Source organism: Vitis vinifera, chromosome 15 (assembly GCF_030704535.1).
Source record: "Vitis vinifera cultivar Pinot Noir 40024 chromosome 15, ASM3070453v1".
In the NCBI taxonomy this organism is placed as follows: Eukaryota; Viridiplantae; Streptophyta; class Magnoliopsida; order Vitales; family Vitaceae; genus Vitis; species Vitis vinifera.
The window spans coordinates 14,313,828-14,341,346 of record NC_081819.1 but is presented as its reverse complement, the minus strand read 5'-3'; the positions used below and the strand labels follow the sequence as shown (position 1 = coordinate 14,341,346).

Below are 27,519 nucleotides of genomic sequence, written 5' to 3'. Positions count from 1 at the left end.
ATATATAGATATGAAATTTTCTTACATCCTACTTCGTTCGGACAACCTTTCTCTCGAAAGCACGACCCATCCCGCCCGTGGGTTTTAGGGTTTTGTAGCAGCCTCTAGGAGTCACCGGCGGTTAAGAAATGGTGGCGAATGACGAGACGCCATTGGACCTGTTCCTCAAGATTGGCTTGGATGAACGCACTGCTCGCAACACCATCGCCAACAATAAGGTCACCTCGAATCTGACGGCTGTGATTCACGAGGTACTGAGTTTTCTTGTCTCAGATTTTGAATCTTAGCTTTCATGTTCCCGAGAAAATGTTTAATCATTCAAAATTTTGTTTCTCTGCAAATGTGGTCTGCGCTTATCTGAGAAACTGAAATGGCATTAAATAAAAATTCCGAATTTTGTTTTTGTTTTTAATTTCTTCGTATTCTCAGCAGCTGACGGAGAGTTACCCTATTTGTTCACTAATTTCAGTTTTGATATTTACTTTCTAATGAATCAAACTTTTGTTTCTCAGCAACCAAGAAAGACCTTAGATTTTTTACTTCTGATAGTTTGTGAGTTCCCTCTTTGATTCAGAACGCGAAGCAGCATGAGATTTAAGATGGGAATTTTCCTTTTACTTTTTTTCCTTGGTTTTCTCGGCAGACAAATAGGGATTTTTTTCTTTCTTCATTAGTTTTGATTTTAATATTTATTTTTTAGGGATCCAAATTTTTGTTTCTTGCCACCAAACAGAACCTTTGAGTTATTCCTTCTGTTTGTTTGTGAGTTCTGCATTTGTTTGAGAAACTGCAAAACGTCGTATTAAGATTCAATTTTTTTGTTTTATTTTTATTCCTCTGTTTTCTCAGCAACCAAACAGAGAAGTACTATCTTGTTCAGTAATTTTATTTATAACACTAACTTTTTTGGGGTACCTCTTTATTTTCAGGCAGCTGTAACTGATGGATGCAGCCGGACAATTGGAAACCTTCTATACACAGTAAGTGACTTTTGGGGAAACTTTTTTCGATTAAACATTACTGTCCCTGGGAAATACATGTTTATTCAAGGATCTGTTTGTGTCATTAGGGAAAATTAAAGGTGCATCTGCACTTAGTTTCAGGAAAATTTTCTTTGCCAATGTCATCAGATTTGTTTGTTGCCAGTGCAATACAAAATGATGCAGCTTTAGTTTTTTGCTGCTTTCTGACATTGTGGTTCATCTCAAAAGATTTTGGATTCTTTCAGCACTTTCATATATTAGATACTAAATCAGTTTTTTGGAAAAAGGGTTACAATTCAATGAAAATGGAACACCATATTAGTCTGGTGCTGCTGGTGCTGCTGGTACTGCTGTATCTAAACTGAAAAAAGGCTGAGAGTTGAAGCTTATCTTTGAGGAAGATATTCCATATAAGCAAATCATTGTGGTTGAGACAAACAGACATTAATCTGACAGTGGTGCATGCTCAATGTGTGACAGGTTGCTACAAAGTTCCCAGCAAATGCCCTTGTGCATCGCCCAACATTACTGCAATATATTGTCTCATCGAAGGTTTGGAACACAATCTCCTAGATTTTATTTCATATGGTCCCTAAATTTATTTTCTTTCTTCTTTTTATTACTAGAGTTAGTAATTTCATAGTTTTCTTTGGTCAATCACTTGTGTTTCCTTGTGAAGTTTGAATTGTTTGGTTTAGCTTTGACAAAGTTTTTGATGTTTTAGTATTGTTTCTATGTATCTTCAGATTAAAACCCCAGCTCAGTTAGAAGCAGCATTTTCATTTTTTACAAGTACTGGTTCAGAGAACTTTCAGTTGAATGATTTTGAAGAGGCATGTGGTGTCGGTATGATTAGACAACCCAAACTTTTTTATGCATACTGAAATAAGTGATTGTAGTTTGATGCATTAATGAACCTGCATTTATGGAAGTTCAATTGCCTGCATTTTCATTGCTCATACAACAGTTTTAAATTCTGGTCACTTCCTTTTGTTTTGTTCATTTTTTTAAATAAATGGTTTCCTCTCTCTCAAGCAATTTCTACCTAGCTGTGCATCATAGATTTGTAATTTCATTTTAGTTTGTTGAGACAGCTAATCTTTGATGGAATGCAATTAGCAATCTTACCTTCTGGTAAGAGTTCTTATGCCCATAACACCCTTGATTCTTTAGCTGAGAGATTTCGAGGGCTGCTGCTTTATCAATCCCAAGACCATTTATCATTTCAATGTTTTTTTCTGTTTGTTTTATTATTCTGGCTCTCGATGAAAACTGTTTGTTTCAATGGAAAATAAAGTTGGCAAAAAAGAAGGATTGATACTTCTAGCAGGACTATGTGTCATGGTTAGAGACTGATAAGTTATTTTATTAAAGAAATAACATAATATTGAATGATGTAGGTTGCTAGATCCAGCTATGTTCTGGGAAGTGGTATTTGGATATGAAAAAATGAGGCACTTTTCACCATTTTGAAGTCAGTAAGGAACTGATGTGGACAAAGTAATAGTTAATAAATAGCCTATGTGGAAAAAGAACTAGTTGATAATGTATAGTCCATGCACAAAGGAGGTTTTGTGGTACCATTTTGTTTTCTACTTCTCCCATGCACCAAGGGTGCATCATAGGGACATTGTAATACCATTTCAGTTGACTACAGGTTAGCTAGTTTTCAGAGAACTTTCACAAAACCTGCCTTTTCCATTTTTCTACCAGCACTTAACTTTCTTATTTTGTTTTTATTTTTTTCCCCTCTTTTTCTTTTGATGGCTAGTTTAAGGTGTAGTTATCCTTTACTGATTGTTTTTCCCTTATTTTTTAACCCTAAAGTGGACTACAACTCTCTTCTTTTACTGTTACACCTTTGTTAATCAATTTTATTTCCTACAAAGAAATAATTTGGGACAAACTTTATTCATTCTCAAAGTGGAATTGCATTGTGAAATTTTAAAAGCATCCTTTATTTGGGTCTAGCTTCTGGACTTTGTATACACATAGATGATGAAATTGTGGGTAAATATATCATCCATGAGGCCTAGGCTTGTTGACAGCAAACTATTCATCCAAAATTTGCAGTAAACAAGCCTAGACATCATGTATCCAGGCTTATAAAAGAAAAATTATTAATTGGCTTTTTCTATGAAAATGAGTGCTGACTTGGATTAAATTAGTTCTTATTAAAAAGACTATTAATTATCTTTTTCTATGGATGAGTGCTGACTTGGGCTAAAATTTGTTTCCATCTATTGAATTGAGTATGGTATTATATTTTGTGAACTAGTCCCTATGATTAATCTACCAATTTGGGGTTTTCTTATGTTTTTTAGTTCCCTTCTAGAGTTATGGAAGTTGATCATTTTCCGTGCTAGCAGGAGTTGATGTTTCTGCAGAAGATGTTGAACGCACAGTCAATGAGATTTTTGAAGAGAACAAGAGTACAATTTTGGAACATCGTTATCGAACAAATGGTCAGTATTCCTGACATGTGATTCTCATGATATGGCAATTGGGCTTCTCTGTATTTGTTTTCCTTGTTTTATTGTATGCTTTATTGTGTCATGACAGGGAAAAAAAAAATCATACTTGATTTAAATGATAGGATATCCATATTTGATTTAGATACCTAGGTTTTTGTCACAGTTAGTGATACGGCTGCAACTCAGGTAATTTGGGTTGGTTGGTTTGAAGGTTCAACCCAAGTCCAATCCAACCCCAACTTGTATCAAGGGTTTCAAGTGGAGGTTGTGTTTAGTGGGTTGCGTGTATAACACTAGGGTTACTTGGGCTAGGTAATTAATGATTTCTTTTTACAAACTTCTCTACCTTGCTTTTGTCGATATCTTGGTTATATTTTGATCAATGGAGGATATGCTAAAAAATGCAGTTACCATATAATATGTCAATGTATATAGGAGTTGGAATATGTTACAAGAATAGTGTAGAAACTTGCAACAAATATAAAATGACCCATGAAATAAGCTTGACTTAGCATTTTTTATATTCTATCAAAGTGAGGGTTTTTTTATCATGTTCGTATTTTATAGTTACTCAATTTGTCTAATTTTGTTATATTTTCCTTAATGCTATGGTTTAGATTAGGTTGCTTAAGGGCTCAATAACCCACCTTAGGTTAAAGTGGGATTATTTAATTGAAGTTTTGGTGTTTTCTAGGTCATTACTCAAGCTGGGTTGGCCACAAGTTGTACAAATTGCAGTTCTAGTTAGTGATTCATTCAACAGATGCTTGTTGTGGATTAATATATATATATATATATGTATGTATGTATGTATATTGTTCTCAATTAAGGAAGTGGAGATTCTCTTATGGAAATTGCAATTGTTCTCAATTAAAAGGTTAAGGTGAAGAGGGTTGGCTAGATGGTGGAGAGGAGTTGGGGGTTTTCCACTTAGATCAGATTTGGTTAGAGGGGTCTAGCTCAGTTGTTGAAGGGGGTGGAAGCTTGCTGTGAAAGGAAGTCTGGAAAGTCCTTTAGCATGGGGTGGAATGAAGGTGGAAGGGGCTACAAGTTGGAGCTTCGTAGCAACAAGGCAGGTTGATTTTTGCGATGCTCAGTGTTGTTTTCAAAGGAGAAAAGGTTCTTCTTAGTTTTTCCCAAAGGAAGGGTTGTCCTTGGGGGGGGGGGGGGGGGGTGGAAGAACCTTGCCTCAAAATTGAGGGGCATTTGGTGTTATTCCTATGCCCAAGCCTATGAAGACCCCAAGGTGGTTGTCCAGCGGTGGGTGGAAAGTGGAAGGGGAGCATCTCCAAAGGGTGACTCCTATGCAGAAGTGGTGAACATAGGTAAGAGAGAGATGGGTGACGCAATCTGGTTTCATAGTGTGGCGAAGGAGGTATTGAAATGTTTAAAGCTTCTTAAGAAGTGCCTAGTGGGGAGATGGGGTGATTTTTCTGACTAGGTGTTGGATTTGGGCTCTTTGAAAGCATGAGCTAAGTATTTTGGGAGATATTTTTCACTTGTCTTTGCCAGGGGGGATGATTTCTTTTTGAGTTTATTAGCCTTTGAAGAAGAAAGGGTTTAGCTTTTAGGGAATAGTCGGTTTGAGGGGACAAATTGCCTGAAGTAGGCTGCCTTAGGGACGAGGCTTGTGCCTAAGAGATTTGGATGAGAGTGTTAGGGTTATTGTTGCCTTTGTGAGCAAAAGAGTTCTTCAAGAGGTTCAATGATGCTTGCAAAAGTTTCATGGTAGTGGGTAAGGAGACGGTAGAGAGGTGTCATTTGCAGTGGGCTAGGATTCATACTACTTGTATATGCTGTTGCTCCCTTTCCTAAAGCTTTTAATAGAATACAAGACAAATGGATTCCACTTCATAGGTCTCGTTCACGTCATGCGAAGACTCGCTCAGAACATGTACCGAGCTTATTAGAAAGGAACAAACAAGAGTGCTCCACTCCGAAAGAAAAGGAACGGAAAGAGCAGGCCACATCTCTCGTCGTCTTCATGGAATTTTTTATCTGAATGGCCGAAGAGCCGAACTATGTTTGTTGCGGGATCAAAAGGGTCGGCCGATCAGGGTGATAAAAGATTAAGGTGGTTGTAGGCTCACTCACCTTTAGCTCTTCTTCTTTGCGATGACCCTGTCCTTGTTGAACATTCGTCCTCTAGCAACAAATCTATCTTCTCCTGTGGTAGCAGTGGCATTCGTCTTTTGAGTACCAGGAAAGGAGGATTAGTGCGCTCTCCTTTGCTTTTGCTCCTCTTTAAAGTAAAGCTGCTTCTTGGAGTTGGCTTTTGCAATTGCAATCTGTCTCGGGCTCCTCACTTTGAACTCAAATAAGACCTTTTGGTCAAGTGACTTCGTTCCTGGCAAGTGTAGTATGGAGCACATGGGCACCACCAAAGGTTGGTTTCTTTGTCTAGGAAGTGACTTAGGGCATAATTCCAACTACTGATCAACTCAAGAAGAGGGGTGGACTTTGCCATATAGGTGTTATTTTGTGCAAAGATGAGGATGAAATGATGGATCTCTTGCTTCTCCACTATTCCAAAGCAAGAATGTGGTGGCAATTGATACTCTCTCTTTAGAGTGGTCTAGGTGATGCATTCTTCAATTAGAAGGAATCTTTTGGGTTTGCACAACTCTTTCTTGGGGAAGAAATGGAAAAAAACCTTGAGGATCGCACCCTTTTCTTGTTTTGGATTCTTTGGAAGGAAAGGAACTAAAGGACTTTTAATGATGTTGAGTAGTTGGACTAAGCAATCAAATATGTCTTCATGTATTCTTTTGTGAATTGGGTTAGGGTTTACACAGAAGACCATTGAATGAATATGATTGATTTTGTAGATTGACAGAGTTTCAAGTAGAGAGGTTTTTTGTTTATCTCTTTCTTGCCTAGCGTAGGCGTCCTTTTTATACACTCTGTATATGTTGGTGCGCCTCCTGTTAGGCTCCTTTTAATATATCATCTCATTTGCCTATAAAAACCCACACACACACACACAATGCATGTGCTTGTGTCCTTGTGTCCTTGTGTGTGTATATTAGGGTATCACCTTATTGCAGATAGTGCCATTAGCAATAATTGGTACTCAATTCTCTGTGGATCATCTGTCCCTTTTGGGCTAAAATGCCACATATCATGATTAGGGTATTGATTGGTCCATCACGTTCATGGACATTAAGTTTCACTCTGGCCAAAATAGTATGATTATGATATTATTTTTTAAAAGGTACATACCAAGAGGGCTGGCCTTATTAATTAGAATTACAGGAGATGAAGTTTCTAAATTCCTGTCCCTTTGAATCCCAACATAGCTGGGAAGCGTGGAAAGGAAATAAGTAGGAAGATCCAATAAAGTGTACTTGGATAAAGTTCTTTTCCTACCCTTTGATGGCTTAACATTTAAAAAGATAAAGGTCCTTCTCAACCACATTGATGGTTTCAGGTGTGCCATTGGCATCCAATGGAAGACCAGAACAAGTAGAAGACAGATTACCAGCCTGGAAACCACATTCAAGGGCTTAGAGAAACAGAGCATCCACCAAGTCCAGTAACTACAATTCTTGCAAGATTAACCATGATCCGTAATATAAACTAAGAAACCACTTGAAAAATGCAAAAAGGCATATTGTATAATGAAACTGAGAGTGAGGAGCATCGTAGAAAGTTGGAGAATTATGTTTGAATTGGCAATGAGATCCCCCCCTGGTGGATTGAAAACTGGATGGGGAAATCTTTTGCAGCAGAGAAATCTTAATTGATGACCTGTGTCTCAGTGATGAAATGGAAACGGATGCAAGTTTTCCCCTCCTTAATCCTTTTGTGCTTTGGAAGAACCCATCAGGAGACTCATTGGAGAGAACATTGAACCATGCTGAGGAGCTGCAAGCTAGCATTTTTAATTTCCTAATTTATTATCAAAAAATCCATCCTGAGGAGAATATAGTCCAAAAAATACAATGAATTTGATCATATGTTTTTTCATCTTAATCTCGCAAAGCACCTCTTGCATACCCTCTCTAACCTTGGACTCCAAGGATTGTTAGCAGCAAGCACCTTATCCAAGGTTTGCCTATCATACACAAAAGCATTTTGAGAAGAAGATACTAGTATGTACATCACCCCTTGGAATCCAAGAGCTAAAATTACAAAAAGGATTTAAAAAAAAAAATGATTTTCCTAGCAAGATGAGAGGTATGATTACATATTTTTTATTTTATATTGCAGCTAGTATGACATTGAACTTTATTCTCTCTATGTTATCTTCTAGAATATTCCAGATGGATGGGAAAAAATTCTACCATTTTTTTAAAAATATATTTAAAATTGTTTTTAAGGCTATGCCATGCTTTTTTTCTTCTCAGAACTTCCAAATTGACATTCATTTGTTGTCTTCAACAGTTGGTGATTTATTTGGGCATGTTAGGAAGAGGCAGCCTTGGGCTGATCCAAAGATTGTCAAGGTGATGATTTGCAATTGTTTCATTGATAAAATAAGTGAATTAGGTTATTTAGCTACTTTGATGATTGTTTGATTTTTCTCTTCTTTGCTTGTTGGTTTGTGTAACAGCAACTCATAGATGCAAAACTCTATGAATTACTTGGTGCAAGGACTGCAGCAGATGATGAAAAGCCTTCAAAAAAGAAGAAGGAGAAGCCTGTTAAAGTAGAGGTGAGCATAGTTGAATCTCTCTTTAGTTTTACTTGTACCCTCTAATTAACGGGAGATTTAAAATTTCCCTCCTAGAGCTTTATCTTTGCTCTTGTGCAGGATAAAACTGTTGCTTTGGAGACTTCTCCAGCACAGCCAGCTGAAGAAGAACTTAATCCATTTTTAATATTCCCTCAACCTGAGGAAAACTTCAAGGTACCCAACTCTCTGGTGTGTTTTTATCTTTTTTTTTTTTTTAACAACTTTTCAACGGCCTTTGTTGGAGTTTTGCATGCACCTTGAGTTTTTTAGTTTTCTTAAACAAACTTCAAATTAGTGGTTTTGATTTATTGAAATGCTGATAACAATTCTACTCCAATTCCATTTGAATTATTGGTATTTGCTATGCTATGCTTCATGAAATGTCTAGTCCTTTCATAATTAATCATCCATGTCTCCAGTATCTGTCCAGCATTTTGGGATTCCATTCACATATTTCAGGGATTATGGTATCCAATATTTTTTTTTTTTGTCCAATAAGACACAAAGACGAAGATATAGGGAAATCCACATAGAAGGATGAGGAATACTATGATATTTATATGTCATACTGGTACTTTTATTTACGATACCTGTCTTTGCTTCTATACCTCCATTTTTTAATCTTCAACTTCTTCCACCCACCCCACATGCAGCTGTTTGTAAGAATTTGATTGAGAGATAATTATGATTATCCTGTGGATTCTCAGGTGCATACTGAAATATTTTTTAGTGATCGCCCTGTCTTGCGGCCTTGCAATTCAAAGGAAATGCTTGAAAGACATTTAAAAGCGACAGGTGAAAGAGTTTTTACACGCTTCCCACCTGAACCAAATGGGTATCTGCATATTGGTCATGCCAAGGTAATCAAGTATCTTCTATAAGAAAGTCTGAGCTCTGTTATTTTCTGTGATAGTGGTTTAGTTCCATCTTTTTACAACTGTACAGGCAATGTTTGTTAGCTTTGGCCTGGCAAAAGAGAGAGGTGGATGCTGCTACCTAAGGTGAGAATTGCAGTCAGATTCATTGGCTTATATGCTGGACTATGGGCTATTGTTTTATTGGTATAATATTTTTTAGATTCTTACTTTGAACTTCTCTACAATGTTATACGGGTTTGGGTATGGGTGTTAGGTGCGGGTATGTGTCTAGGTTTCAAATCCTTCGTATCCCAAAAATCTTAGAACATGGGGATTCGGCTAAAAAGGACCTCAACTATGGGTGCAAATACTTGGATATGACAGTAATGGAAAATATATTAACACTGAATGTAAGTACTTAAGATAAGTCATCCATAACACTACATGGTGAATTGTAGTTAGAGAACATATTTATATCTTTTCTGTTATAATAAGATGCCAAGTGTTATTTTTCTTGCTAATTGTACATGAAGAATTTATTTATCATGTCTTTTATTTTAATTGTACATGAAGAACCTATTTATTATGTCTTTTATTTTAATAGGCTTCAGAAAAATTGTTAAGAGAATATTATACCACATTATTAGTAACCTTTGATTAGTTTAAAATTTTATGTTGATTTTGTTATAAAAATAAAATAAAAGATGGAAGTTAGGAGCAAACTAGGGGCTATAGCCAAAAGCATGCTCTAGTCTTACAATGTAGGTTGGATGATGCCTCCCAAAAGGTCTTTAAGAAGCTGATTTTTCTTAGCTGAGAAACTCTCATTCTGGAATGGTCCTTAGTCTCTAGAATGAGTTGTTCCTACTTCTTGTACTACAGAGAACAACTTGGGATTCATTTGGCAACATTTTTGAAAATAGTTCTCAAAAAGAAGTTTTTGAAAATAGTTCTTAAAAATAATCTTAATTATTTTTGGAAACAAAATTTTGTTTGAGAACACAAATATGAAAAACAGTTTTCTTGGCTTATTATTTGTGAATGTGTTGTGCACTTTTGTGCAAAGCAAAAGTTTCCAAAGTATCCTTCATAATTTCAATTGTTTTTTGTAATACTTTACAAAAAAGCATTTACAAACTTTGAAAATATCTCAAATTTATTAGTAAAACATTTAACTATCACTTTTTTGAAGCTGGAAAGCTGTTTTTAAGAATAGTTCTCAAAGAGATCCTTAATCTCCCTTCAAGATAACCTTGAATGCTTAACAGGGGGCATTTTGGAAGTTTTGGGACCTCTTTTGGGAATTCATTGGTTTGAAGAATTGTTACTCTAGAAATTCCTAGACCTTGACTCCTTGACTCCTTGACTTGTGTTGAACGTCAATTCCCTTTAGAATAAAATTCGTTTGCTGGTTTATTTATTCATTTATTATTGGATCCTTGCATGGGGTTGAAAATTTTGATGGGACTATGCAATTAAAAAAAAAATTCTAGCACATTTTAGAGGGTACACCTTTTAAAGGAAAAGATGGTTAAAAAAGATAGTGTTGTTCTTAATTTTTGGGCTGAACTTTGTTTATTTTGATGCATTTGGAGAGAACATTATGGCTGAATTGTTAATGAAGGGAAACATTTAGATAGTCAAAGATGAAGAAGACTCCCGTCAAGTCCTTTTTGGATTTGTCTAATATCTCACTAGGGTTGGTTAGTTGTACATTGTGGATAAAAGGATGTACTTTTGCCATTCTTTGGTGAGGTTGAATTGTGTTTTCATTTTTCTTTTGTGCCCCTTGCATACCCTCTGTTGGTGTGCCCTTTTTTTATTAGACACCTTTTAATATACCCTTTTTCGCCTTTCAAAAAAAGGAATTTTATATGTATGACGTGAGCATTATTCCTTAATAATGAATTAAATAAGCAATAATGATTATTTTAATACTTAACCTTAAATGTGCTTAATTAGAGGCTAAAACTAGTTTAATGTTAATCTTGTTTAATTATGAATTAAACCTTGATTAATGTTATGTAATACCTAGTAGTAATGAATTAAATCAGTAATAATGATTATTTTATTACTTAACCTTAAACGTGCTTAATTAGAGGCTAAAACTAGTTTAACATTAAACTTGTTTAAATATAATTAAACCTTGGTTAAGGTTAAGCGTGATTAGTTAATGGCTTAAGCATGCGTATTAGCTTCTTAGGGATTGATTAGAATTATGAAAACCTAATGGATTGATGGGCAGTTGTAGGCATAAAAACTTACAACTAGAGGGACTAAACCATAAATATGGGAAATGGTGGGCAGTGGTAGCCTTAGGGCCTACCACCTCATGCATGCTAGCTTAGGGACTCCTTTATAAGGGCTTCCAATCTTCATTTCTAGCCTTGTCTTTGTAGTAATCTAGTGGGTCTAGAGAGAGAAGCTAGAGAGAGAGTGAAGAATCAAGGTAAGGAAGAAAACAAAATTAGTGATTTTGGTAGATTTAGGTTCTAGATGATCTTTTGAAGCAAATTAACGGTAAAGTTTGTTTAAAAGTTTAGTTTAATTAGTTATAAACATATTTTAATTATAAATCAAAATTAATTAGGGTTTAAGTATTTCAATTTAAGTACCTTTTGATGGAAGAATCGACTTGTTTGTTTGTTTAGTTTGTTTTAATTGAAAAACAGATTAATGAATTATGTGATTAATTAGGCTTATTTGAATACTTGGAGCTTGCTAATGGATTAGGTTTAAGGAAAATCAAAATAATTAGTATATGCCAATTAATTGGGGAATATTAGTATCCATAGCAAAGATTGTTGAATTCACCTTAAATTTGATTTGTAAGCCTACAGGCATGATGATTAGGGAATATGGAAATTAAAGTCATCAACATCAAATTGTTAAAATTAGCAATAAGGGAAGAATGTCATAAGCTTTAATTATGAAATTTTTATGGCTGGAAAACCTAAACTATATTGTTTCATTTCAGTTCCTTATAATAGCTAAGGGTGTCCACATAGAAGGATTGCAAAAGAGAAGTTGATGTAAGGTAGAAAATTTATTCCATTACTTTGTGTATCTTGGTTTCATTTCTTAAAGCATTTATTGAAATTTGCATGTCTTTACTATGATTTCATGAAGTGTTTTAATGTGTCATGGTGTTCTCGGTTTATTGTTTTAAAATATTTGCAATGATATTTGGATATATGTTGGTATGAGGATTCATGGGTTCAGTATTGAGGAAATGGTTCATGGTATGATCACATTGCAAGGACGATATGAAATAATGACAAATAATATCTAGAGAATAAATTGATATGTGGAAAGTGTTTATGTGAAGTTACAGGCACTATCTTTCGATATATTGTTTATGTGGGACCGTGGGTCCTTGGGTGAAAGTCCCTAAAGTCCTCGAGGAAGACACTCCGATGTGGGTGTATGGGGTTGGTCCTACCTCTGAGTTTTAGTCCTTGAAGACACGGGGCTGGTTCTATCCTTGGGTTGGAGTCCCAAAAGACATAAGATATGACTTATCCTTCGGTGATAGTACTAAATAGTCATTATTTATGACCGATTATCTTTTGGAGCATTGATGGTTGATATGTACATTAGTGGGGGTTAGCAGCTTATCTAGTGTGAGAGGATGGATGAGGCAAAACAGAGATGAAACCATCAACAACATGCATACATGTTTGGCATTATTGCATATTTGTTAATGGTTATAAAATGTTTATCATGCATGCTACTATATGTTTAATTCAAGGTTTTTAAGGATATGCATAGAATGGTTATAACTTTTCCACTGAGTTGTGAACTCATCCTATCCCTTCCACTTTTAGATGCAGGTTAGAAGACATCTTTTGGGGTGAATGTTTGAGCATTGCTTTTCTGTTGATAAAATGTTGTTTTGCCTTATCCACCCTCTCACACTAGATAAGCTGCTAATCCCTACCAATGTACATATCAACCATCAATACTTTAAAAAATACTTGGTCATAAATAATGACTATTCTAGGACTATTACCTAAGGATAAGTTATATCTGTGTCTTCTGGGACTCATACCCAAGGGCAAGACCAACCTTGTATCTTTTAGGACTACAACCCAAGGGTAGGACTAACCTTGTGTCTTAAGGGATTGAAACCCAAGGGTAGGACCAACCCCGTGTGTTTAGGGACTAAAACCCAAGGGCAAGACCAACCCCATACACCCACATCGAAGCGTCTTCCTCGAGGGCTTTAGGGACTTTCACCCACAGTCCCACATAAACAATCTATCGAAAGATAGTGTCTGTAGTTTCACATAAACATTTCCCATTTATCAATTTATTCTCTGGATATTATCTATCATTATTCCATATTGTTCTTGCAATGTAACCATTTCCTCAATACTGAATCCTCATACCAATACATATCCAAATATCATTGCAACATTTTAAAACAATAAACCGAGAACGTCATGACACATTAAAACACTTCATGAAATCATAGTAAAGACATGAAAATTTCAATAAATGTTTCAAGAAATGAAACCAAGATACACAATGGAATGGTATAAAATTCCCTACCTTTACACCAACTTCTCTTTTGCAATCCTTCTATGTAGACACCCTTAGCTATTACAAGTAACTGAAATGAAACAATATTGTTTAGGTTTTCCAACCATAAAAATTTCATAATTAAAGCTTATGACATTCTTCCCTTATTACTAATTTTAACAATTTGATGTTGATGATTTTAATTTCCGTATTCCCTAATCATTATGCCTGTATGTTTACAAAATAAATTTAAGGTGAATTAAACAATCTTTGTTATGCATATTGATATTCCCCAATTAATTAGCATGTACTAATTATTCTGATTTTCCTTAAACCTAATCCATAAGCAAAATCCAAATATTCAAATAATCCTAGTTAATCACATAATTCACAAATCTATTTTTCAATTAAAACAAACAAGCAAGCTGATTCTTTCGCCAAAAAATACTTAAAACCCTAATTAACTTTGTTTTATAATTAAAACATATTTATAATTATTAAACTTATCTTTTAAACAAACTTTACCATTAATTTGCTTCAAAGGATCATCTGAAACCTAAATCTACCAAAATCACTAACTTTATTTTCTCTCTTATCTTGATTCTTCACTTTCTCTCTCTAGACCTACCAAATTGCTGTAAAGACAAGACTAGAAATGAGAGTTGGCAGCCCTTATAAAGGGGTCCCTAAGCTAGCATGCATGAGGTGGCAGGCCATAAGGCTGCCACTAACCACCAATTTCCCATATATGTAGTTTAGTACCTCTAGTTGTAAATTTTTATGCCTACAACTGCCATCAGTCCCTTAGGTTTTCATAATTCTAATAATTGACCCCTAAGAAGCTAATACACATGTTTTAAGTTGTTAATCAATCACACTTAACCTTAATCATGGTTTAATTCATAATTAAACAAGATTAACGTTAAACTAGTTTTAGTCTCTAATTAAGCACATTTAAGGTTTTGGGTAAATGCATCTAGATCATCTATGTCTTTAGGTTTTAGATTTGTAAACTCATTCCTCATATCAAAAGGACAACCCTAAGAAACGGGTAGAATTGTCCAAATTTCCAATCTCCTTTTATGTAACCTAGATAGTTGTGATTCCTGGCTAAATAATCACACATTTATCTGTTTCTCTTTAACTATCACCAAAACACCACACAGATATTTCTGACACAATATGGGTGTGTCTTAAACTTTTTAAAATTATAATAAAATATAATAATTATATCATATAAAATTTAATGATAAATATAATAATTAATAGTTGCTTTATCTCTTTTTAGTTTTTAAAATAAAATTTAAAGATAAATCATAATTAATATTATGTAAAAGTTAGAGATAAATATAATTATTAATAGCATAAAAAATATCAAACTTAATATCTTAAAAATCTAAAGATAAATTAAAATAATTAATATAAAAAATTAATTTTTTTTCATATGATAAGAAATTTAAAATGAATTATATTTTATCAATATCTAATCTATTAGAAATTTTTTATTACAAAATCAACATAAATTTTTAAGATTTTAAACTAATCTAAATTTAATGGTATGATATTATCTTAAATATGTTTCTTAGCATCCTATTAAAATAAAAGGCATGATAAACAAGTTCTTTGTGTACAATTGACCACAACATCAAATTTAAAAAAACTGACTTCTTATTAAAATAGAAAAGAGATAATAAATATATTCTCCGATTACAATTAATCATGTATTATTATAAATGACCTATAGCTATCTTACTATGCTTGTATTTAGCGTTAATTCATTTTCATTTAATGTCGTAACCAAGTACCCGCACCCATAGTTGAGATCCTTCTTAGTCGAATCCCAATGTCCTAAGATTTTGGGATGCATAGAATTTGACACTTAGACATGTACCAGCATCCGACCCTTGTATCCGAACCCATCTAACATAGCTAGGTAGGATAACAGAGTTTCTGCTACTTGGGCATTTTCCTTTTTTCTGAAATATCAAATAAGGGAAAACCATATTAAGAAAGTATACCAGAGAAATTAGGAAAGAAGTAGTTTTTCTTCTATTTTATTTGTAGGATCGTCAGACTTGCATATAAGGTCCATGTTTGACCTTGATTATACCAATATGTTTCCCTTGGACACTTTCAAGTGTATATGTAGCAGATTAGACCTTGGTTGGACCAAAAAATGGCCTTAAATGTTAACTAAACATGAGAATTTACATATGGTATTTACCTTTTGCTAGAAGCAAGGATGGATTGTGTCGCAAGCACGAATCTACCATCAATTTTTTATATTTTTTATTTTTTTGTGAATGCGTGGCATCAAAAACAACCAAATGGAAGCAACACAAAGGCAACCAGATACGGAAAATCTTCCTAACTTGTTTTATTTCTCAAGTAATACAAGGTTGCAAAATTAGCTAAGTGCACTAACACTTGGAATATTTCTGGCCTGGGTCCAGGAACCAAGATTCACAGTCTCTCATACACTTCCCTGTGTTTCCCCTTTTTCTGATCCTTCGGCAATAGGGGAACCCTTTCTATCTATACCAGAGGCTCCTACCTCTGTTTGAATTTGAATTTGAATTTAAATCTGGCAGTTTTGGTAGTTATTAAACTACCAGTTGATCACACCTCTTCCTAAAATGTGCTACTTCAAGCCCCACACTGCCAGCCCCAAGCCTTCTGATGCCTTTTGAAGCCATTTGATGCAGCCACAAGTGGTGCCTCTTCCCAACAAGTGCCACAGAATTGCCACTGCAACTCACCGAACAACCCTTTGATGGTGTCAGAACTTGAGCCCCCTGTCCAGCCCAAATTGTTGGAAGTTGTCCCACGTCCATGCCATAGCCCCTGTGTGCATGTGAGTCAAGCCCACATCAAACACCTTGTCTTAGCCCAACGCATGCCAATCAGTCCACATCAATGCTTTGCCTTAGTCAAATTTTCTTGTTCAGCCTGCCTCTAATGCATCAGTGTGCCTCGTCCCACACACTGCTGCACACCTTGTGCCATAACTAGGTGCCCATGGCACATTGGTGTTGCTGTCCATGTCTAGGAGCCCATGGACCAGCCCTTCCCATGCCTTGCAAGCCATAAGAGGTAGCATATCATGCCTATGTCATGCCCGACCCTCTTGCCTTATAGCAGCCATGCACCATCATGTCTGTGTCAACCCTTGTTGTTGTCTCTGCATCATCAAGTTGTCTCCTTGTCGCTGGCACGTTGAAGTGTGCTGCCAATGTCTTAGGCACCCATGGGTTAGCCCTTGCAAGGCTTTGCCCCACCTTGCAAGTCTTAAGAGTTAGTTATGCCACACCAATGTCATGTCTTGCCCTCTTGTCATGCATCAGCCATCATGTTTGAAATGTCTTTGTTAATACAGTAGCACCGTGTCACGTCCAAGCCCCTCCTTGGTACAACAACAGACCATGGCATTGCACCCATGGCTTGTCATTCCCACACAAGGCATTGCACCCTTGTGTCATGCATCAGTCACCATGTCTAAGTCAGCTTTGTTGCTTCAGGAGCACTGTGCTGCATCCAAGCCCCATCTTGGTGCAATATCATTTGACCACACAAGGCGTTGCACCCTTGTGTGTCAAGCCACCTCATTGCATAAGGCATTTTGCCCTTGTGCCACTGTCAAGAGGGGTGACTGCTCTGTGCCCCGTGCCATTGTGGCCATGGCTTACATTCCACCACTTGTCATGAATTCCATGTGTGGGTGCTAGCAAGGCTTGCCCGTGTGCCTTGCCCATGCTGAGGCCTCGTATAAGTGGTCCTCTGCAGCTTGCTCAAGCACGTGCTGCCTGACACTATCCTGTGCCAGCACATGCTGCACCACCAGTCATCACCATTCCACTCATATGATGCATCCAACCTCTGATCCCACCTAGCTTCTCTCCCAGGGCCCTCATGGGTGCAAGGTGCCTACCCATGAGGCCCTTAGCGTTGTGTCATCAAAGTCAAGGGTAACAGATTGCTTTTATATACTTAAATTTGCAATAGTTTATTGAACTTCATTTGAATCTTGGACTGCTTTTCTTCCACCGAAAAAGGATAAAGAAGCTTTAAGTTTCTATAGTTTCTGAGTTTAGTTGTGCTCTGTGGCTATGTTAGGTTTGACGACACAAACCCAGAAGCTGAAAAGAAAGAGTATATTGATCATATTGAAGAAATCGTCCAATGGATGGGTTGGGAACCTTTCAAGGTATAATTTATGATCTAGATTTAATGTCATAGGTTGTGCCTTTCTTTGGGCAACATTTGATATCTATTGGCATTTTGCAGATCACCTATACCAGTGACTATTTCCAAGATCTTTATGATCTTGCAGTGGAGCTGATAAGAAGGGGCCAAGCTTATGTTGATCACCAGGTTGCTTACTAAATATAAATTATATGATTGATTTCATACATAAATCTGATATTTTTTTATTTCATTCCTTATAATTAATTCTTGGATACTGCTAAATAATCTTACAGTTATCTGTTTTGACTTCCTTATAATTAATTATTGGAGACTGCTAAATAATTCATGATTGAGCACCATATCTTGATCCCAATCACTAACTGATATCCAGGTTCTGGGGTTGTGTAATTTCGGAACATTGATTTCAGTCATAATGGTGCTCAAGAAATGGTGATTTCTTTTCTGATGTTAGTTCTTTTGTTTTGCATTCATGAGGTTTTTCTATAGTTGAGAAAAGTTATCTAAAAAGTCATTGATTGCAGACACCTGAAGAGATAAAAGAATATAGGGAAAAGAAGATGAATAGTCCTTGGAGGGATAGACCAATCGAAGAATCATTGAAACTGTTTGATGAAATGAGACGAGGCATGATTGAAGAAGGCAAAGCTACGCTTCGGATGAAGCAAGACATGCAGAGTGATAATTTTAATATGTATGACCTTATTGCATATCGCATCAAGGCAAGTCTGTACTCATAGACATCTTAACTATTTCAACATGAGTAGTTACTAAATTACCTATCAAAAAAAAAAAAACATGAGTAGTTACTAATTGATTTCACTTCTTTTGTCCAGTTTACTCCTCACCCACATGCTGGAGACAAGTGGTGTGTTTATCCAAGTTACGATTATGCTCATTGCATTGTAGATTCTCTTGAGAACATCACTCATTCAGTATGCTCCCTTGCCCTTTTATCCTCCATTTTTAATGTGTGTATTTTCTTATTACATTTTGCAATAACTATTTTAAGAGTTCGTTTCTTGAAATTTTGATATCTATATGTTTAGGGAATGTTTTATCCTGTTCATAAATGTTTAACTGAAGTCAGGTTTGAAAAACATATGCATCTTAACCTTCCAAGTATCAATGCAATGTTCACCAAATTGTAATGTAACTGAACCGCAGAAAGTATAGTTGTAATGTTCACCAAATTGTAATGTACCTGAACTCCAGCCACATGGAATTCTGGGGAGGTTCTGACTGCTCCACTTCAAGAAAATTATAAATGATATCTCAACCAAGAAGAGATCTTGAAACTTGCAGAAAGATATTTTATCAGAGATCTTGAACTTCTCAAGGAAATTTAAGACCACATAGATTTTCTTTCTTTCCTTATGTTGATGCTAAAGGATCGGTAATTTTCTTCCATAGGTCATTGCTTATACAAATCCTGTGCATGATCCTTTCTTGCTGTCCAACATTTTTGTAGAAAAGGAAAAAAGAAAAATGTCGTATATTAATTGAATAAGGAAGGGAAACTAGCTTCCTTTTATAGAAAAACTATAACAAATCAAACTAAATCTACAGCTGTACACCCAAATTTCTAGGAACAAAATAAATTTAAAATATACAACTTATCCCTAAAAAACAGCAACAACTTATCCTTAAAAAACAACAACAAATTATCCATAAAAAATAGGTAACAACTAGATCAGAAAATTTTTTATACGATTGAGATTCTCAATGCTACCCCTCAAGCTGGCTTGAAGATGTCATTCATGGCTAACTTGCTTACTAAATCATCAACCTCGATATGTTTAGTTCTATCATGGAGTACTGGATTATGTGCAATGGTAATGACAACTTTATTATCACAAAAGACCTTCATAGGTAAAGGGCTAGCAACCTTAAGTTCTTCAAGTAATTGTTTAATCCACAAAACTTCACAAATGTCGTGGGCTGTGTTTCTAAACTCAGCTTCAACACTACTTCTAGACACAACACTTTGCTGTTTACTCCGCCAAGTCACAAGATTGCCTCCAACAAAAGTATAATACCCCGAAGTTGATCTCCTATTAATTATACTTCCTGCCCAATTTGCATCAGTAAACACATCCACTTAGAGATGTCCTCGGTTCTCATAGGGAAGTCCTTTTCTTGGAGTCCCCTTTAAGTACCTTAAAATTCGGTACACTGCATGAATTGACTCACCATGCTTACCGTAAAAGCAATATCGGGACGAGTATGCGAGAGATAAATAAGTCTCCCAACTAGGTGTTGGTTTTTTTCTTTGTCAATCACCTCTACTGGACTTGCTGGTTGAAGTTTCAAATTTGGTTCTATAGGAGTTTCTGTAGCCTTACATCCAAGTAAACCTGTTTCACATAATAAGTCAAGTATATATTTTCTTTGAGAAATGAAAATACCTTTCTTGGATCTAGCAAACTCCATACCAAGAAAGTATCTCAGGGGACCCACATCTTTTATCTCAAATTCACGAGTTAAAGCTTTCTTCAATCTCTCAAGTTTTAGATTGTCATCACCAGTTAGAATAATGTCATCCATATAAACTATCAACACAACAATCTTTCCTTCTCTTGAGTGTTTATAAAACATTGTATGGTCAGCTTGACTTTGAATATATCCTTGAAGCTTGATTACTTTTCCAAATCTCTCAAACCAAGCCCTAGGAGACTGCTTAAGACCATACAAGGACTTCTTTAATCAACAAACCTTTTTTTTTTTTCTAGCTTTTCTTCGAAACCCGGTGGTAAATCCATAAACACTTCTTCCTCCAAATCGCCATTTAAGAAAGCGTTTTTCACATCTAATTGGTGTAAAGGCCAATTAAACTGTACTACAAGAGAAAGTAAAATCTGAATGGAATTGATCTTTGCAACAAGTGCAAAGGTCTCTTGGTAGTCAATTCCATAGGTTTATGTGAAACCTTTGGCTACTAACCTTGCTTTATATCTTTCAATGCTACCATCGGGCTTGTAGTTGATTGTGAAAACCCATTTGCATCCCATTGCCTTCTTCTCCTTAGGTAAATCAACAATTTCCCATATTCTAGTTTTTAAAAGAGCATTCATTTCTTCTTGAATTGCTGATCTCCACTCCGAGTGTCCTAGTGCTTCCTATATAGTTCTAGGAATGAATAAGTGAGAGATATTTGAAGTGAAAGCTCTATATTTTCCTGAGAGTCTTTGATAAGACAGATATTTGGCAATGGGATATTTGGCTCAATTCCTAACTCCTTTTCGAATTGCAATAGGGATATCAAGATCAGAAATAGGTAAAGGAGTGGAGTCCATAGGAAGATTACTTGGATTTTGAGAACTAGGAGCTGATGATTGACCATGCTCAAGATTGACTTGATTATTCTCAGTATTAGAATTAAACTTGTGCCTAGTATAAACATGGAGCTCAGTGGACATAGGTTATAGAGTTTCTCCCCTTGTTTGTGATGCAATTTTTTTTGGCATCGATAAATTAGTATTTCCCCCTTTTTGACTAATTAAAACATTTGTTTTTTGATTTATTTCACGAAGAAAAATGCTAGGTTTTGGTTGTTCTTGTTGCCAAAACTGATCTTCATTAGAGCTTTCCCCTTAAAGAGTAGCTTTGTATTAAAAGGAAATATTTTCAATAAAGTTGAAATCCATACTAACATGAATTTTCCTAGTGGTAGGATTAAAACACTTATACCCTTCTTTATTAGGAGCATAACCTAGAAAAATACATTTTTCGGTTCTTGGATCAAATTTGGATCGAAGATGAGTTGGAACATGGACGAACACTGTACAACCAAAATTTTTTAAGGGTAAATCTGAGGTGAGGTGTGTGTTTGGAAAAGTATTCTTAAGACTTTGTAAAAGTGTTGCATAGTTTAGAACCCTTGTAGGCATTCTATTAATCAAATAACAACTTGTTAAAATTGCATCCCCTCAAAGGTGTGTAGGAACATTCATATGAAGCATAAGAGCTCTACCTATTTCAAGTAAATGTTTGTTTTTACGTTCTGCAATTCCATTTTGTTGAGAAGTGTCCCTATAAGTTGATTGATGTAAAATACCTTTCTCTAGCAAAAAATCACCTAAACAATCATTATAAAATTTTGTTCCATTGTCACTTCGAAGAATACTTATTTTGGTTTGAAATTGGTTTTCAACCATAGAATAAAAATCCTGAAAGAATTTTACAACCTCAGACTTAGAGTTCATTAGATAAAGTCAGCATAGGCGTGTGTGATCATCAATAAACCTCACAAACCATTTTTTCCCGATTAAAGTAGTAATCCTAAAAGGACCCCAAACTTCACTATGTATCAAATAAAAAGGCTTTAAGGCACAATACAATTTTATTTTATAAGAATTGCATGGCTTTTGGCTGAAAAACAAGTTTCACAATCAAAAGAGGTACAATCCAATCCTTTAAATAAACCTGGAAACAAATGTTTTAAATAGAAAAAACTAGGATGTCCTAATTTGTTATGCCATAGCATTATTTGATCATGCAAAGGGATTGAACAAACACTACCAATAAAACCCCGAGCTTGTTTATTCTTAAACTGGTTGTCATCAAAATAGTAGAGATTGTCGATCAATCTAGCACTGCCAATCATCATCCCCAAGTTCAAATCCTAGAATTCACAAAGAGAGGCACAAAAAACAACACGACAATTAGAATTATTAGATAAACGACTTATGGATAAGAGATTACAAGAGAGTTTTGGGACATGTAAAACGGATTGTAAAACAATCTTATCAGACAAACAAATAGAGCCTTGCCCAACAATAGAAGATAAACTTCCATCTACAATACGTACTTTTTTTATTTCTAGAATAAGGTGTATAAGAAATAAACAAATAAGATAAATTAGTCATGTGGTCAGAGGTACCTGAATTTATGATCCAAGGTGCAGATAATAAAAGAGAATATGCACACGAAAGACTACTTGACTAAGCTAAAGATGCTATAGGAGTACAAGGTGTCGGCGGAGTAGGTTTTAGCAGCTGTAGCAGTTGGTCTAATTGTTCGTTGCTCAATGAGGGTGCTTAGGCAGCATGTGCTTTAGCAGGGAAATGATTAGAGTTGCCTTGCTTATTAGTCTTCCATTCAACGGGCTTCCAGTCAGCTGGCCTCCCATGTAATTTCCAACAGGTTTTACGAGTGGTGTGGTTTATTACAATGATCACACCAAACTCTTGGCTTGTCATCCGAACAACGCTGGTTATTAGGATTGTGAGAAGCCGCTGCTGCAGTGCCCAATAAGGTTGAGTTTTCCACAGCTCCAGAGAGCTTCTTCCCAAGCATAACATTCCTCTGAATTTCCTCATGACGCATTTCAAAGTACACTTCACCTATAGAAGGGAGAGGTTGTCAACCAATGATTCTACCCCAAACTTCATCAAACTCAACATTAAGCCCAACTAAAAATTTGAATATCTGTGAACCTTCTTCCATCTTCTTAAAATAGTTACAATCATCCATATTTTTCCACTCATAGTCATTGAATAAGTCAAGATCCTGCCATAAATCCCCAAGCACATTAAAATATTTGGTAACTGAATTCTCACCATGACCAATATTGCCCAGTTTGAGTTGTAACTCATAGATTTGGGACTGATTTCCAAGGTCTGAATACATCTGAATAATGTTGTCCCAAAGAGCTTTGGCAGTAGGATAACACATATAATTCAAGCTAATCTCCTCCTCCATGGAATTTATCTAAACTCACGTTTGATTCCATGGTAGTTGTTATAACTTTAAATATCTTCTTTGTTCTTATATATGGTAGTAAGGTTTTTTCCTCCATCGGATGACTATTTCCTTACCTGCATGTTTTTCTTTTAAATTGAAATGTGACATTTGTCATTTATCCATCTCTGGTTAAATCTTGTGCAGCTTTGCACGCTTGAATTTGAGACACGGCGTGCTTCTTACTACTGGTTATTACATGTGTTGGGTCTTTACCATCCCTATGTGTGGGAGTACTCGCGGTTGAATGTCACTAACACAGTGATGTCAAAGCGTAAGGTGAGCTGATGCATTGAACATCTATATATGCAAAGCTTGAAACTAAGCTTTTTGTGTTTATATTTTCACATATTGACTCTAATGTGCTGTTGCAGTTGAACCGCCTGGTGACAGAAAAGTGGGTTGATGGTTGGGATGATCCTCGTCTTATGACATTAGCTGGTTTGCGACGTAGGGGGGTGACTTCAACATCAATAAATACTTTTATTCGAGGAATTGGAATCACTAGAAGGTTGGGCATATTTTGTTTGGGCATATCTAAAGATTTACCAAATATCTTTAGTTTCTTATCTTTTTATTTGGTATTATCATTGATATTCATTATACTTTGTGGTACAGTGATTGTAGTATAATTCGTTTGGACCGCCTCGAGTATTATATAAGAGAAGAGCTAAACAAAACAGCCCCACGGACGATGGTTGTGCTACATCCACTTAAGGTTCTGTGTCTTGTCTGATGCCATTTTCTTTGGGAACACAATTCTGTCTGAGTTTCTGACTGATCCATTCTCTATATTCAGGTTGTTATTACCAACCTAGAAGATGGCTCAATAACAGATCTTGATGCAAAGAAATGGCCTGATGCTCAAGAGGATGATGCATCTGCTTTTCACAAGGTAACTGGTTTTTTGAACAAGAATTATAGTTCTAGTTTTCTAGTGGATAATACCAATTTGTAAATTCATGACTTAAACTAGTGGATAATACCAATTTGTAAATTCATGACTTAATTATCTCCTATGGTGTAAGTTTGTTTTGGTTGTACATAATTTATATTTGTGTGCTCAATATCAAAATGATTTTTTACCAGATTTCTTTTTGGATTTCTTTAATTTTTTATTTTTTTTTTAAATTGATATTAATAACAGTAATGAGGGTCCATTTGTATTGTTATGAGCATTGAAATCACTTTGATATTCTTTTGAGGATTAGATTATTTTTTATGTCAATAGAACCAAAAACCAAAACTGTGAATCCTTGTTTCAGCAACATAGTATAGGTTTTATGGAAGAAAGAATGAGCCGTCTGAATTTGAGGCTATTTTGTGACTGTTTCTCAACCTCATATTAGTTTTCTATGCCTTGATGCAAATTTCTGGAGGCTAGTTGGTGGCAAAGTAGAGGAACCTACCATTAACTATGTAACTCCATATTCAAGACTTGGATGTTTTAAACTGTCAATAATTTTTCTTTTGCTGTTTTCATTTTAGGTGCCCTTTTCCAAAATTGTATACATTGAGCAGTCTGATTTTCGGATGAAGGATTCAAAAGACTACTATGGGCTTGCTCCTGGAAAATCCGTCCTACTCAGGTACTTGTAAAATTATAGAAGTTGTATTTTTTTTATTCACTTGTTCAGATATCCCATTAAAATTGAGAATCTTTTTCATGCATGCAGGTATGCATTCCCTATAAAGTGCACAGAAGTGATCCTTAGTGATGATAAGGAGACCGTGGTTGAGGTCCGGGCAGAGTATGATTCTTCGAAGAAGACAAAGCCAAAGGTTTTTGTCTTGCTGACATTGGCTGTCATTTATACATGAATCTTCTTTTTGGTTCCCAAATCATAGTGCTTTATGCTCTTTATCGTGCAGGGAGTTCTTCACTGGGTTGCTGAAGCTTCCCCTGGACTCGATCCACTTACAGTGGAAGTCAGATTGTTTGACAAACTGTTCCTCTCTGAGGTTGGCAAACAGGAATCTCATAAATTTCTGCTTATGTTCCTCCTAAGAAAATTATTTTTGGGTTCTTATGAGATTTCCTATTATTGCATCAGAATCCCGCCGAACTTGATGATTGGCTAGGTGATCTGAACCCACAGTCCAAAGTGGTTGTACCCAGTGCATATTCTGTACCATCACTTAAAAATGCTGCAGTTGGAGACAGATTTCAATTTGAAAGGCTTGGTAGACACTAAACCCCCTTTTTAGTTAATATTTTGCATATTGAATAACTTGTAACCTAAGTAGTCCAGGAACCTTTAAATGGAAGCTATATCCCTGTTGATCACTGTGTCAGAGTGGACACTTGCCTGACATATCACCACTTGTTCTCAACAAGTGTGGGACACATCCTGAATTTAAAATAAAATTTTTGACATCACACATGATTGACCATTGTCAAACTGGCTTTTGACATGCCATTCTGCATAAGTTCCTACCTCTATGTGAAAAATGTCCAATTGAGGGTGAAACAGTGAATAGAATGATTCAGGTTAAATAAAGAATATAAAACTAAGCTTAGTGTCACAACTTGCTCTCTAAGTATCACATGGGTGCTTAGGATACACCTGAGTCCATGACATTGGGCTGGTAAAATTTTGGAGAACCAGATCATTAAAAAAAAAAAAAAAAAAAAAAAGCTTGGAAGGTGACAGCTACATCATCTAACCTTTTATCCCTTTGAAATTTCTATGTTTTCTTGATCTTTGATAGAGGTGTACAGGAACATATCTTTTTGTTATAGCATCTTTGATTTTTCAGATCAGATAGGTTTCGTAATTTATCTTCTAGCATTCTTCCTTTTCAGGAAAAATACATCAAATATCCCTGCCTTCAGAATTTTCATAATTTCTCTTGAAAATAATTTGTGTACTTGTGATATTTATGTATACCGACTATACTTTTATTTCTTTTTTATTCTTTGTACAATAATTTGTACTTCAATATATGATTCTATATTAATATTCAACTTACGTACCCATGGATACTTATTAGTAGTGGACCCTATTTTCACCATTCACCTACACCGTTGTCATGAATGCATTTCTTTTAATAATTTTTTTATTTATTTATTGATGTAGTATTATTTATCGTGATTCTTGAAAAGTTTTATTCAATGTTTTGATCATAGTTCCCATCATTTCATTTAAAAAACTTTCAATATGATATTTCCTTTATAATTTTTACATCTAAATGGTTTACATTTCTGTCAATATCAATGTTTGGAACCTTAGTTTGTAATCACTGAGCATAAAGGTTCAACTGAAGTTGTACTGGAAACATTTTTAGTACATCATACAATGGAATTTTGGAGCAAACATTTCTTAAGATTTTCATTTGTCTTCAGCCATTGGTAGACCAGCCTTCTTCTTGTTGATGTTATCGTTACTAATACAATGGCATGCTTTACCACTCCTTGTGAGCCATAGAACTTAGACCTACCAAGCTCCACCCTGCACCCCCTTTTCATCAATTTGAATGTAATTTCTCCAACATACATGTGGTTATTTCATACCATTGTTTCCCAGTCTAATTGTTTGTGTGAAATGTGCAATTCCAGGCTATTTTGTTGTGGATAAGGACTCGACTCCGGAAAAACTCGTCTTCAACCGCACGGTTACACTGCGCGATAGCTACGGTAAAGGTGGGAAGTAGGTGGCCTGCCATGGAATGGAGGCTGGAGCACGGAGGAAAGAAACAGCAGTTACACATGTTTTGAATACTATTCAACATTCAATTACACCAAATATATGCATTTCAGTTGAATCCCTTTCTTCAATTTTGTACTTTTTAGTTTTGACATGGAGAAACTAATTCAAGTTATACTAATAATATTATTAGTTAAAGCTGGTGTAAAGAGGCTTCTCTTCAAGTGTTCAATGCTATGTTTGGTTTGTGGAAAATTTGTGGGAAAATGGAAAGAAAAAGTGAAGAAAAGTAAAAAATAGATTTAAAGTTAATAAATTATCTCTGTATGTTATTGAAACTCATTTTTATTTATTTCAACCAAGTTTTAATTATATTTGATTTTGTTTTTTTAGAATAATCAAACAGAAAAG

The 27,519-nt window shown here is 35.5% G+C and overlaps 1 protein-coding gene across 1 annotated transcript; it reads left to right on the top strand.

Annotated features, from left to right (window-relative positions):
• Positions 1-27,332, top strand: LOC100258244 (glutaminyl-tRNA synthetase-like). Its single transcript, XM_002270269.5, has 23 exons — positions 1-251; positions 930-980; positions 1,464-1,535; positions 1,730-1,829; positions 3,353-3,448; positions 7,844-7,905; positions 8,013-8,114; positions 8,214-8,309; positions 8,843-8,995; positions 9,081-9,136; positions 17,630-17,720; positions 17,801-17,887; positions 18,244-18,441; positions 18,556-18,654; positions 23,609-23,740; positions 23,836-23,972; positions 24,080-24,179; positions 24,261-24,356; positions 24,950-25,050; positions 25,138-25,243; positions 25,334-25,423; positions 25,516-25,645; positions 27,021-27,332. The coding sequence occupies exons 1-23, from the start codon at positions 129-131 to the stop codon at positions 27,113-27,115; spliced, it is 2,373 nt and encodes a 790-aa protein (XP_002270305.1). The 5' UTR covers positions 1-128; the 3' UTR covers positions 27,116-27,332.
• The last annotated feature ends 187 nt before the right edge of the window (positions 27,333-27,519 follow it).

Coding starts and splice junctions, on each gene's coding strand:
- LOC100258244 (XM_002270269.5), top strand. CDS start 129: ATGGTGGCGAATGACGAGACGCCATTGGACCTGTTCCTCAAGATTGGC. Junction 8,310..8,842: donor AACCTGAGGAAAACTTCAAG/GTACCCAACTCT, acceptor GTGGATTCTCAG/GTGCATACTGAAATATTTTT. Junction 9,137..17,629: donor GGTGGATGCTGCTACCTAAG/GTGAGAATTGCA, acceptor TGGCTATGTTAG/GTTTGACGACACAAACCCAG.